The sequence below is a fragment of the Neovison vison genome, chromosome 8 (genome assembly GCF_020171115.1).
Source record: "Neovison vison isolate M4711 chromosome 8, ASM_NN_V1, whole genome shotgun sequence".
Taxonomy (NCBI): domain Eukaryota; kingdom Metazoa; phylum Chordata; class Mammalia; order Carnivora; family Mustelidae; genus Neogale; species Neogale vison.
The window spans coordinates 86,537,918-86,551,218 of record NC_058098.1 but is presented as its reverse complement, the minus strand read 5'-3'; the positions used below and the strand labels follow the sequence as shown (position 1 = coordinate 86,551,218).

Sequence of the window (13,301 nt, the reverse complement as noted above, 5' to 3'; positions counted from 1 at the left end):
ATGATTTACATCCTTTTTTGACCTATACATAGAAAGCCAGAAAGTCAGCCCTTATGGTGGGCTGAGGAGGCTTCCCATTCAGACCACCACAGGACGCAGTGGTGATGCTGGGTCAGTAGCACTGCCATCCGTGGACCTGTCTGAGGGAGGCCCCAGAGGGCTGTGGAGAAGGCTGCAGGTTAAAGCAATGGGTTGTGGGGGGAGAATGATGGAAGTAGTTAATGAAAGCAGATTTAATAATCTTAATTTAAATGTAACACTTATTTTTGACAGTTCAAATAGCATCAAAGGAGAGGTTTTTTTTTTTTTAGTTTAAAACATAGCTTTTAAAAAGTTGAAAAACACTGAGTTAAAGAGAACTTTTGATTTTTTTTTTTAAGTTTGCATTTTTCCCTTAATGCCTTAACAATATAAAAGCTATGAAATGTTAGCCTTTTAATACATGGGTAACACATAGGTAACATGTAGTTACTGTTTAGTTCCTTTTTGGATGCTGTGCTTGAGGCCTCACTACCTTGCACTCTAAGGTCACAGCAAGAAGAATTTGGGTCCCATTGAGCTAGTGGGATCTGATGTATCAGGCCGAGAAGCTGGACTTTACCATTAAATTGAGCCAAAGACACCTTAATTCTGCAAAGAGTTGGGTTTGTTTTATTTTTTTAAATACCATTTGTCAATTGCCTTTGCAAAAACTCTGTTCATTTCTCTTTTTTCCCTTACTTGCTTAGACACAAATAGGGAAGACCTTTGGACTCAAGATTAATTGGGTAAAAATATCCACAGGCTTAAATATGAAAAGGTTGGAGGGGGAAAAGAGGAAGTTGTGGTTCACGAAATAGGGTCCCCAGACCACCATTACCTGGAGACCTGGAAATGCCTTCTTGGGTCCCACACTTGACCTGTTGAATGAGAATCTTGGGGCAGGGGGTCAGCATTCTGTGTTACTCACCTCAAGGTGAGTGTAATACTTGCCCAAATTTGAGGAGTGTGACAGGCATTTATTTGTGAGACAGCCTTCTGAGCTGAGGCTTCCCTGCCCACCGGATGTGCCTCTATCTCACCGCTTTGCCTTACTGACGTCCCATCCTGTACAGCTGCCTCCTCTGAGGTCTGTTCAGTTCTCCTCTTTCTCAAACCCTCCCGCCCATGCACTGTTCACAGTCAGGGACAAAGACACACACATCTCTATGTCTTTCAGTTCCCGGGCTGTCCCTCAGACTCTTTCCTCATTCTTTCCATTCACCATTCATTTAGTCAGCGGCGGTTTATGGGGCATCTTCTGTGTGTCTGAGACTGCCCTGTCCTGAGGATACAGAGATGAATGAGACAGAGTCTGCCCTCATGGTGCTTACTGTCAGGATTAGGAAACAGGCCTTAAGAGACAATCCCGCCTTAAATTTAAATCTCAAATCCGATCTCCAAAAGTTCCTCCTCATCACCCCAGCCCATAATAACCTCTCACATGCCTTGCTCTGGGCAGTCACTCAGAATCTGGAAATGCAGGGGCGACTAGGTGGCTCAGTTGGGTAAGCCGCCAACTCTTGATTTCAGCTCAGGTCATGATCTCAGAGTCCTGAGATTAGCCCCACATCCAGCTCCAGGCTCAGCAGGGAGTCTGCTTGAAGATTCTCTCTCCCTGCCTATCTGTACCCACCCCTAACCCTGCTTATGCTCTCTCCTCTCAAATAAATAAATCTAAAAAAAGGAGAAGAAAAGAATCTGGAAGTGCAAACTCCGCCATAGTGAGGTAATAATAAGCTCCTGTGTTTCTGCTTTTTCTTCCGAGGAATGTTTTAGTGACCCTTTGTGACTTTTGATCATTTGCCCAAGCAGATTGTAGCCTTTGAGGGCAAGGTCCTTTCTGATGAAAGTTGTGCAATTGAAAGCTGGGTTTGGTATATAGAGTTGTACCAGTGTTAAGCTTACTAGAAAACTCTGGAAGAGAAGTTTTCATTATATTGCTACCCCTGGGTTGCTCTTTATCTTCAAAGCTCAGTTTGCCGTAGTAAATACTTGCTAAAATTTATGTTAAGAAAATCAGGATGGTAGGTGTTTGTTTCTAATGGGTTTATTGGAAAGAAGGGTGTTTTATCATGAACCTTATATTAAAAGCCACCAAATATCCAAGAGAAGTGTTTGTGGTTGGCTTCAGGCTCCTTTTTGGAGGGGCAGAAAGGGGAGGAAGCAACCCCCTCCTTCCTCCATTGTGGAGGAGGGGGTGTCTCTAACCAGCCTTGAAATTCAGTGTCCTTTTTGGATTTTTTACTGAAAAATGGGGTAGACAACCTGTGGTTTGGGCTAAAGCCATCCCAAGCCAAGAGAGGAGACAAAGACTGGTGTCAGGTCTCTGGATGGCCTAGAAGCAACACTTGTCACAAGCTCCTCCTTTTGGGGAACTTCGGGTCCGTCCTCCTGGTGTCAGTGCTGCCCAGCTAGGGTCTGGGAGTCAGGAACAGCAGAACAGCCTCTCCTCCAGTGTTAACCTTGAAGCACTTAATGAGCCCCAGCCGTGAGGCCTTTTCAAAGGTCACATGCTTCTCCAATCTCGGGCTTTAAAGAGCTATTGTTATTTTCTTAGTTTGCCTGAGGAAAGAGGCTTCTGAGGAGCTGCTGACCCTGGATTTGGCTAGCCCAGCTCCAGGCCCAGGGACACCATTTGGCTTTTTGCCCTCAGGTTCTTGAGTGGCTGGTCTTTCCTTCTCTGAACCGTGCCCTGCTCCAGGAGGTGGTCATTAACACCCACCGAGAGAGAGAGAGAGAGAGAGAGAGAGAGAGAGAGAGAGAATGAATGAATGAATATGAATGAATCTCAAAACCTCCCACCCCGAGGAGTTGGAGGTCTCTTCTGAACGTGGTCAGTGGCAACGCTTGACTCAGTGTTTTACTCAAACTCTGGAAAAACTTTAACCTTTAAAAAAAATTTTAAATCTAAAGCCTCTAAGTGAAAAGGTGGACTGGATTTTATCATGTTGCATGTTATTCCTTTCTATAAAAATCTCAATAGAATCAGGATTACAAATCAGTATTGTGTGCGTTTTGCAGTCTCGCTGGGTGTGTGGAGCCAGCCTGGCCTCATAAAATGCCATAGTGAAATGAAGGCTAACCTGCTTGGAGACACTCTGTCATGGGCTCTTATTTACACTTTTGAAAAGCATCCAAGCTTCGATTTGTCTGTCCTGCCCTCAGATTTTGCTTACAAGGGTCCTCCTCCTTCCTTTTCCAGCATTACAACATCTTATCAGGCTGTTCCTAAGTCATTAGGATTATCACACAGCTATGACCAGCTGGATCATTCTAATTGGAAATTAAGTGCTTCTCACATTGAAATCTCTTCGAAAACATCACCACCGATCTCCTTCAGCTATGGGAATTCTGCTAAATGCCTAGTACTGCATGCTTGGTAAATATTCGAGTTTTATCAATTCATTGATAATTTCTAGAGAAGTAATCCTTATTGAGAAAGTTATTGAGAAAGCCCTATTGTTTATTCTGGCAACCAGTATTTAAAAGACAATCCTATATTGATGACTAGAAGACAAAGAAAAGCCTACACTGTTTTAGCTATTCCCTCTCCTCCAGAAAATCAATAAAAATTCCACGTGGCAGTGAGCTTACTAATTTGTTTTTAGTTGTTTGGTATTTGATTTTGGTTTACATTTAAGGACAGGGCTTCTCAAACTTTTTGTGATGAAGAACCGTCTTGTTTGTTTTTTCTTTCATATTTGAATACTTATGTAAAATATAAAAATACTTAATAGAGAAATGAAATTTAAATACAAAGATAAAAACAGAAGCCTCATTTTAGAAATTAGACTTATAGACATACAGTTACTCTGCAAAATATGCTGTTAAACATTTCTAAATAATATAGTATCTCTCTGTTTAACTCCTCATGGGCCAGTAACAATTCACAGATTGTCACCTTCTGCAGACCACGCTTTGAGCAACACTGTTTGGGAATATATTTCTCTGCATTTGTGTTGTCTCACACAGATTTACATGTATTGGGTACTATTACATTATAACCTGTAACACAGACCATCTACCAGCTTTATAATGAGAATTAAATGCACTTGGTGAGCTCTTTGGCAAAACTGAAGTTTTCCTAGAAATGAATATTTAAATGCTTAAATTTTAGGCAGATAACAAACAGTATAACTGTTTGAAAACACAGTCGTCCAGTAACACTTCTAAGGCATAAAGGAGAAAGTGTTTTGTAATGTGAAATGAAATCACCTCCTCTCTGATTCACACTCAAGTTAAAATGAGCGCAGATACTTTAGGTGGGAAATGTTCTATGCAAAGTATATACACAAATGAGACTTTCTAGCACTAAACAATAGGAAATGTTTTATCATGTGAAGTAGTAGATACAAGAGTTATTACCACCATATCTTCCTTGCCTCATAGAGTATTATGGGACTGGTCTTTGGTCCTTGTGATCGACATCCATTGTCTTAATGTTTCCATGAGGGAGAGCATTCCATACAAGTAACTTAGATTCTTTATGAACATTAACAAATCCTCAAGCTGACTGACATTGCTGGGTTGTGGCTGTTCTCTCCCAGGGACTGAGGCGTGTGGAGGCAGTCACTGCAGGTGGAACTCGTGTGCCCCGTGACCACCCGCATGTTTGTCTGCTTGGGAGCCGGTGGGGGTGGGCAGCGAGGTCTTCCTCAACAAATTGTCTCAAGGAAGATCTGTGAGTTTTATTATGGTTAGCCTTATTCCTTTAGGATGAGACTCAACTCAAAAAATGAGAATGAGGTGTAGGAGATGATTTTCACCCCCTTGAAGACCAGGCTTTATTCATCTGCCGACTACCCTCTTTCTGGCAGAGTGCCCAGGATAGCATAGATGCAGAATGAGTAAAATATAAAGGATTCAGCGAGGCTCCACGTCAATCAGCTGAAGCAATTCAGTAAAGGCAAGTCGCTTTTAGAAGAAAAGTTGGATAAGTACAAACTGCTTGTATATGAAGAGATCAATGAGTGAGTGGCACTGAGGGGAGGTTTAATACTCCTCTGTGGGTAAGTGCTGCAGAGGTGGGGGTTGCGGGTAGGAATCACAGGCCTGAAGTAATGAGAACCATGTCTCCTGGTCTGGATGGCAGAAGAACAACTTCCGTGATTAATGGTTAGCAAGTGAGGTCGATGAGGCGAAGGCCAGTGGTCTTGATGGTGGAAGTTCTGAAAGGAAGGACCACTCTCCAGAGGTGCAGCCCTTGAGGGGGTCTTCACTGAGGCAAGAGCAGGCAAGGAGGCGGCCTAGGTTGGGAGCAGCACATGAGGTGGGGCAGAAGTTAAAATTCAAGCCATTCCCACATACTCAAGGTCTGAGATACAAGGTGGTGGTTTTTTTGAAATAGTATGTATCTCTGGAATCACAGTAGGTATTTGTTATGAAATGTCTCCTGTACTCAAAGAGCAGTGCTTATAATCAGAACAAATTACTTTTGAATTCGTCCAGTGCGTTCAGAGGTAACTGTATGTAGTCAAATTGAACCATTGGCACTCGGGCTGGGAAAGCCACATTCCTCCACTTTATTCTAGGCTGAAAAGCGGTGGCAGCTCCATCACTGTGGTCATTTGACACAGGCCAAGAGCTTCACCACATGTCACCAAACAGGCAGAAAAGCTCTGTGCATAATGAGGAAGGAAAAGGCATTTTGAAAGCACACGGGGTTCTACGAAAATTGTCCATGCCCTTCTCCCCACTTCACCTAGGTTCTTTTAATCATTCAAGATGTGTTCAAGCTATAGTCTTTGACACCTTTATCTCTTAGGTCATAGCATTGCTAGTGTTTTCTTGGGTGTTAAAAATAAATGTTTGGGGGAGGGAAATGGAACCTGCATGGTAATGTTAGGCAAGCCAACGCAAGCGCACAAGTGGAGAAAGTCAAAATCATGGTTTCCATGGTAACGTTTAACTTGTCTGTGTCGTACACATTTCTCAAGAAATACATTCACCAGACTACCTAGTGATAAAAAATGCTCCACCAGCATACAAAGGTAGATTTCCCAATGCTCTCACATTCCAAAAGATTTCCCCCAATTAATTCATCTCTTCTAACCAACCTTGGGCAAGGAACTCAAGTCCCAACTCCTGACTGCGGAATCAGCGCCTTTTTTTAACGGGAGAAATTCGTTTTCATGTGATTAATTCCACTTCCTTCCTTTCCCCTTTGCAGATATATGTTGGGTAAAGGAGAAAAACGGAAGTTTGATGAGCATGAAGATGGGCTGGAAGGCAAAATCGTGTCTCCCTCCGATGGTCCATCCAAGGTGTCTTACACCTTACAGCGCCAGACTATCTTCAACATTTCCCTTATGAAACTCTATAACCACAGGCCCCTCACCGAGCCCAGCTTGCAAAAGACCGTTCTGATCAACAACATGTTGCGGCGGATCCAGGAGGAGCTCAAACAGGAAGGCAGCCTGAGGCCGGTGTTGGCCGCCGCTGCCTCGCCCCCGCCCGACTCGCTGAGCGCCAGCTACCGGGAGGCGCCGGCCGCGCTCAGCGCCCCCGTGCCGCCTCTGCCCGCGCTGGCCGGCGACCTCGGAAGCACTACGCCCCTGGAGGCCTGCCTCACGCCTGCCTCGCTGCTCGAGGACGACGACGATGCCCCGTTTTGCACTTCCCCGGCCGCGCCGCCCGCGGCTCCCGCCAGACTCCCGGCTCCAGCGCCCCCGCCGGAGAAGGACAGCTTCTCCTCCGCCCTGGACGAGATCGAGGAGCTCTGTCCCACATCTACCTCCCCAGGGGCCGCCGCGGCTGCGCCCGACACCTCCCGAGGGGGCTCTGGTGCACCGAGCATCCCGAGGCCCGACGACCCCAAGCTGATGGACTCTCTGCCCGGGAACTTTGAAATCACGACGTCCACGGGCTTTCTGACAGACTTGACCTTGGACGACATCCTGTTTGCAGACATCGACACGTCCATGTATGACTTCGACCCCTGCACGTCCGCGGCAGGGACGGCCTCCAAGATGGCCCCGGTGTCGGCCGACGACCTCCTCAAGACTCTGGCCCCGTACAGCAGCCAGCCGGTGGCCCCGAGTCAGCCTTTCAAAATGGACCTCACGGAGCTGGACCACATCATGGAGGTGCTGGTCGGCTCCTAAGAGCCCCAGACCGGTGCCTCCGCCGTCCAGACCCTGCGAGTGTCCCCGCACCCCCCAGCTCTCCGCACTGTGCATGCACCCTTGCTTGCCTTTTTCAGAGAAAAAGATCGTTTTACACAAGGATCACACTAGTTTTTGCTTTGAGCAGAGTTGGAGTGCCTTCATCCACGTATGACCACTTTTAATATGCTTTTTTGAGTGGTTCTCAGAGACCTACTGCCCTAGAATAGGAAAGACTACATTGGAAGACAATGTTGCTATGCTGAATGACAAAAATAAACAGTTCAAGTGAAGCACAAGGAATAAGTTGGAAAAGCTGTAAATTGCATGTGCATATTTGTCTATTTTTTCTATAAGTTTTATTGCAAGAGGTAAAAAGAGAAAATATATATATATATATATATATATATATTATTTAGATAATCTCAGTACCTTTTCTGGCATTTTCGCCCTGTATAGGTTGACTTGGCAATTCAGCCTTTTTAGAGGCATTAACTACTCCTCCTAAGTGTTGCATTTACATGGCTGTTTAGAAACTGCTGCCCAAATTTATTTTATATTTTTGTACAGATTCTGCAGTTTATGATATTGTTTTTCTAAAAACAAATGCTGTTTATACATATGAGATAGCTATTTTGATAGGATTTGCTCACATAGTTCCTGCAAACTTCAGATGTACAAGTTGCACTTGTACTTTTATAGAGTTGTAATGTTTTATATGTGTTTGGTGCAAAGAGAAAATTGGATCAAATTAACCCGCAGTCGATGTCCCCAAATGCAAACACACACACACATACACACACACACTGCTTTAAGAAAGGGCCAGGCGATATCACACCCAAATTTCACAGGCACCGACCCCCTGGCACGAACACCCGCCAGCACTGTGACTTCCAAAGCCAGAGCCACGTCTGCTCATCAAACTTGCATTAAGCAGTTGGCGGGAGATGGCCCGTGGAGCTGGGGTGGGGGGAGGTTTGAAGTGATGGTTCTCTTTAGCTCCCTCTCTTGATATCGAATACTCACTGTATTTATGCCAAGTTTGTGCTTTTAATTGTTCTAATTTTTTTTTTAAACAGAAACCCAGATCTTTCCCTTTTGGCATAATTTTTACGATGACCTGAAATTTTACATGAGAACAAAATTTTCTGAAAAGTAACTGACCTCTTTGTGGAACTAAACCCTGTTTGCAATGCTTAGAGCTCACAAGGAAGAAACTACCACAGAAGGCATCCACTGTGTTGCTCAGTTGTCTTTTCCAGCTTCCCTTCCCTAGAGCTTTTGTTCCCTCTGTTGCTAAGTGCTGAAAATGGCATCTTCGTGATCACCACAGTGAGCATAGCTCACCTCGGCCCAGCCTGGGGTGCTGTCTTGTAACATCCGTTGGCTCTTGAACCTGGAGTTGGTACCATTATGTCACAGCTTCCAATCTTGTTGCTTCCTCGATTCAACTGCTTTAACTATACTTTACAAGGCTGTTTTACCCAAATACTCAGACAGGACTCGATGCATGTTCCTCTTCCTTCCCCCTGCTTCCCCTCCACCCCACCCCCGCACCCCACCCCCAGGACACTTGAGAAGTAGCTTTTTATTCCTAGTGGTGTATATTTAATTTAAAAAAAAAAAAAATTTGCAATGTATCATGCTTGTTGCCGAAATTGTTGATGGCCTTTTCGTTTCAGTTTTTTTTTCTTTCTTCCAATGGTACTTTAGCTGGTTACAACCTATATTGTTGAAATGCAGATGGCTTCTTTAGGAATAACTTTTATATTTATTTAAGAATTTTTAAATTATGGGATTTGTGTTATTGTTGTTGTCTTTGTTGTTGGTCATTTGTCAATATCCAGTCACCAATTCTGCTCACTTCTTGCCATGGATAAAATTGAGTCTTTCTGGCCAATTAAAAAAAGACAGCTTTATAAAATGGCACTTTAAACAAGCCATAGATAGTTTTATTTTTATAATGCACATGGCAGAGCAAATACATTTCTGATGAAGGAACTGCTCATTTAAGCAAAAGATTTGTGTATGGTATGATTGAATTCCTCTGTATTTGAATTTACATTTTTCCCCACTTGAATGTGTTTTCAAAGGCTAATCGGCCCCTCAGTAGAGCAGTGAGAGATCAAATTGCACTTGTTCTCCTACAAGCAGCCTCCACCTGGACACCTCTCCCTGCTGCAGATGGGGCATTTCCTTTGACAGGACCAGGGACCATCTAGCTGAGGTGAGGCCTGTTGTAGAGGCTTCCGGTGTCACTGTGCCTGTCCATTTTAAGAGCTTCCTCTTCCTGTGGAGAACAAGGCAGCCCAGATGCCGCGCTTCTGATAACCAGAGGCCCTGGCGAACTCCCCACATGCCGCACGCACATACATACGTGTACAGACACAATAGTGTTGATTATTCTGAACAATACCAGGGTAAGGCAGTTGATTTGCCATTGTTAAAAACTGATTTACAGTAACTTAGAACAACTGTACTTTGGTTGGATTAGCAAATCGTGTGTTTAAACAAATCCCATATGTTGGGCAACAGTTCAAATAAGCGTAGCAAAATGTTGCCCAAACATGGTTCTCTGACTCTCTCGTATTTGTAAGGCTGGGCTTCCAAATCAAAACAAAAAAACCCCAACAACAGCAGGCAAATAAATGCTTTTTAATGCTGGACCCTCACCATAAATGCTTGCTATTCCAGGTCTGTTGAGGAAGACGTGGGAAATTAGGGGCCCATTTTTCAAAGAGCAAAAACATCCAAGTGTCCAAGTGACTGCTGTCTTATTTTCACAAAGTGAGGTCCCAACAGGGAAGAACGTGGGCCTGGGTGTGATCTCCAAGCCCCAGGTTGAGTGTAGGAGTGCTTCCAGATGCCACCTGGCTATCGTGCCTTTCCCCTTCCTAAAGGACATTGCGTGGCATCCGGACTCAGCCTGGCAGTTGGAGGTGCCTTTCTGAGCAAGACATGCTGGGTGGGGCTGGGAGAGAAAAATTGACAGTGATGTGCAATGAAATGACAAGATGAGAGCAGAATCATAAGAGCTTTGAATTTGAAGTGATTTTTTTTCATAAGTTATTTATTCCTTTTTTTTTTTCTGTGTAAATATATTTATTTGACTGTGGAGCTCTAACAACATCTGGATCGTACCATGTGCAAGAATGTATGGTAGGAATGTATTCTCTTGTAGGAATGTCAGTTTGTGTTCCAAGGGGGTCTGAGCCAGGCCCCTGGATCTTCTCTCGTATGCACGGTCCACATCCAGTTTTCGCCTCTTCTCTAATGTAGGTCTATTTGAAATATGCAAAGGGTATGGATGAGGAATGTTTCAATACCTCCAAATTTTTAAGAAAATCAAGCATCAAAGGGTTGATATTTTTAAACTTTTTTTAGTAACACTTTCTCTTGATGACAGAAGGGGCAGCCACACTGACACCCTCGTTCACACCAAAGGGTGAGAACTAGCCAGAACCTCCGCTACACCTCGAGTGTCTTTATCAATTGAGCTTTTTATTGCCATATCCCTGTGGAATATCCCAACTGCCCTGAGGTTAATCAAGGAAAATTTCTTAAATAAATAAGCTCCAAAGAGCCAAAGTATCATCTTACAGATCGTTTTTAAAGCTTAAATTTATTAACCACCTTTGTGGTAAACAATGAATTATGAATACCACAGGGCAGCCTTCTTAAATGACAGATGTAAAAAAATAAACAACAAAACTCTACTTTGTGCAGCAGTTGTACCCTCTATATGAATTGTCTTAATTTCAAAACCTTGCTGTTACAAATTGGACCTTTATACCTTTTCTGAAAATATTGAAAAGAGCATATTTAACCAGTTCTGGCCGTGAATGGTTAACTTCCTGTCACTGCCGAAGGCAGCGAACTCTGTGTGTCCTGCTTGTGTACAGTTGTCCTCAGTGCTTCTAAGAATGAGTCTGATAGTTCTTGAAAATTAGCCAGGATCAAATGCTGTGGCAGACAAAGCCAATAAAAATTGCAGACGTGTTTTGGGGATAACAAGTTTGGAAGAGAAATACAGTCCAGACAAGCAAACAAATACAAGATTTTGGAAAATATGTACATAGTGAGATGTTTGGTGCATGGTTTTTGAGGAAGGCTTTTGTCAAAAAGGAGGTGTAACCTTTCCCCCCACAGACCTGAGAGCTGTGCCTTTTCTATGCAATATTACAGACGTTACATCGGAACCCAGATAGCTGTATTCACATGTAGGTTTGGGCTGTAATCTAAACAAATTGGACAGATTAAATGTACATGGAAATGAGCAGTCTTACTTTTGTAGTTTTATATTATACAATAAACAGTTAAAAGATGAGCGAGGCGTGTTTGCAGTTTGCTTCTGACTGGAGCACAACCAGCTCCAATGTCACAGTTTGCTGGTGTGAAGGAACGGCCCACCCTCAGCCTGTACCGGGGTTGGTGCAGTTGACCTTCTTACCCTGTCTTGGCCTCAGGAGCAAATTTTCCTCCTGGTTCTCTCCCGTGCCTCTTGGACCCTTCTCGATCTTCTGGTGCTCACTTATCTTCCCCAGCTCTCTCTTTCCCGGTGGGATCCAATCCATTCAGGACAACGAAGACCTGTTTGCCGCTCCTGCCTCTCTCTCTCAAGCTCTGGAGTTAAGTATCTGCCAAGGTTGGCCACCCTACACTCACCATGTTTCCCCTCAGGGCGGATCCTTCTCCTTTGGTCCTCCCTCTTGTCCCACACTCTGTTCACCAATGTCCATGATCCCTGGCTGCCTCCTTTCCATCCCTGCCACAACTTCCCCAACCCCGGCCCTCTTCCCTCCTGCAACTGCTTCCTATCTACTGTCAATGCCACAGCGGTTTCTTTAACATCCTTGATGCTAGAGTTGACAGAGTACCAGTGGTCCAGGCATTTCTGGCCCATCATACCAGCTGGCGAGGGAATGGAGCTACATGTGAAGGTCCTGTAAAATGAGGATTCCATTCAACCACCAGTGGGATATTTGGGGGTTGGTGTTAGGGAAGATTAGGGGTTGAATTCTGTGCTCCGAAATAGATGTTGACGTCCTAACCCCCAGTACCTCAGAACGTGACCTTAATCCACAAATAGGGTCTTCTCAGAGATAATCAAATCAAAATGAGGTTATTAGGGGGATCCCTAATGCAATATGACTAATGGCCTTGTAAGACACAGAGATGTTGACACACAAGCACCCAGGGAGTACACCAGGTAAAGATGAGGGCAGAGAACAGGGTGATCTGCCTCTAGGCCAACAAACACCAAGGACTGCCAGCCAACCTAGAGAAGCTAGGGGATAGGCATGGAGCAGGTCTGCCCCTCCTCGCCTCCCCCAGCCCTCAACAGAAACCAACTCTGCTGACACCTGGATCTCTGACTTCCAGCCTGCAGAACCACACATTTCTGTTGTTTAAGCCGCTCAGTTTGTGGTACGTTGTTACAGCAGCTGTAGCAAACTAATCTAGGGGAGGAGAACAGGCAGGAGGAGCTCTTTCCAGACATTGCAGTGGAAGATACTCATTAGGCAGCTAGAAATAAGAATCTGCTGCTCAGTAGAGAGGTTTGTCTCCGGAATATGAGCAGCTGCTATTAATTAGAGATAGAACTTTGGGAAATCATTCACTCTGTGCTTGTGAGGGCAAGATAAAGTCACAGCTCCTAAATCTTTTCGAAAATGTTCATAATGCAATGAAGATGCAAAATTGGAATATCGTCTTTCCTTGTGCCCCCTGCAGTGCCTACTACAAAGTATGCACCTGAAATATCTGTTGAATTAAAAGAAGGAAAAAGGGCTATAGTTCTCTTTACCATATGGGAGAAGCCCAGAGCTCAGCCTTCCTTGTCTGGGTCCCTAGCCAGCTCCTATCCCAACCCTCTGGATGCCCCATTCCCAGCACACACATCCTTGCTCACGCCCCTCCCACTGCTTGTAGAAATTTACCCATCACTCCAAGGCCAAGTTCAAGTGCCATCCATGAGCTTTCTCTACCCACCCCCCCAGTCAGAACTGACGTCTTCCTCTGCTAGAGAGCTCTGGAAATGCCTGGAAATGCTCTCAGCAAGTTCTGCCAGGTCTTAGGTGAGCTGTGCACCCTTTGTTTCCTCCACTCCCTTCTGCTCTGTGACCTCCTGATGTTCATCTTTGCCAGAGGTCTGCAAACTATGGCCCTTGGGCCAAA

General features: G+C 44.6%; 1 protein-coding gene across 4 annotated transcripts in view; it reads left to right on the top strand.

Annotated features, from left to right (window-relative positions):
* The window catches only part of SERTAD2 (SERTA domain containing 2), a 117,698-nt gene extending 106,247 nt beyond the window's left edge, over positions 1-11,451 (top strand). For 2 of the 4 annotated variants that reach the window (XM_044264097.1, XM_044264095.1), the window contains exons 2-3: positions 3,224-3,400; positions 6,191-11,451. In XM_044264097.1, the coding sequence (XP_044120032.1) occupies positions 6,195-7,124 (930 nt within the window). In that variant the 5' untranslated portion in view covers positions 3,224-3,400; positions 6,191-6,194 and the 3' untranslated portion in view covers positions 7,125-11,451. The remainder of the gene's footprint in view (positions 1-3,223; positions 3,401-6,190) is intronic. The other 2 variants (XM_044264096.1, XM_044264094.1) reach the window with 1 other exon arrangement.
* Positions 11,452-13,301: the final 1,850 nt, after the last annotated feature.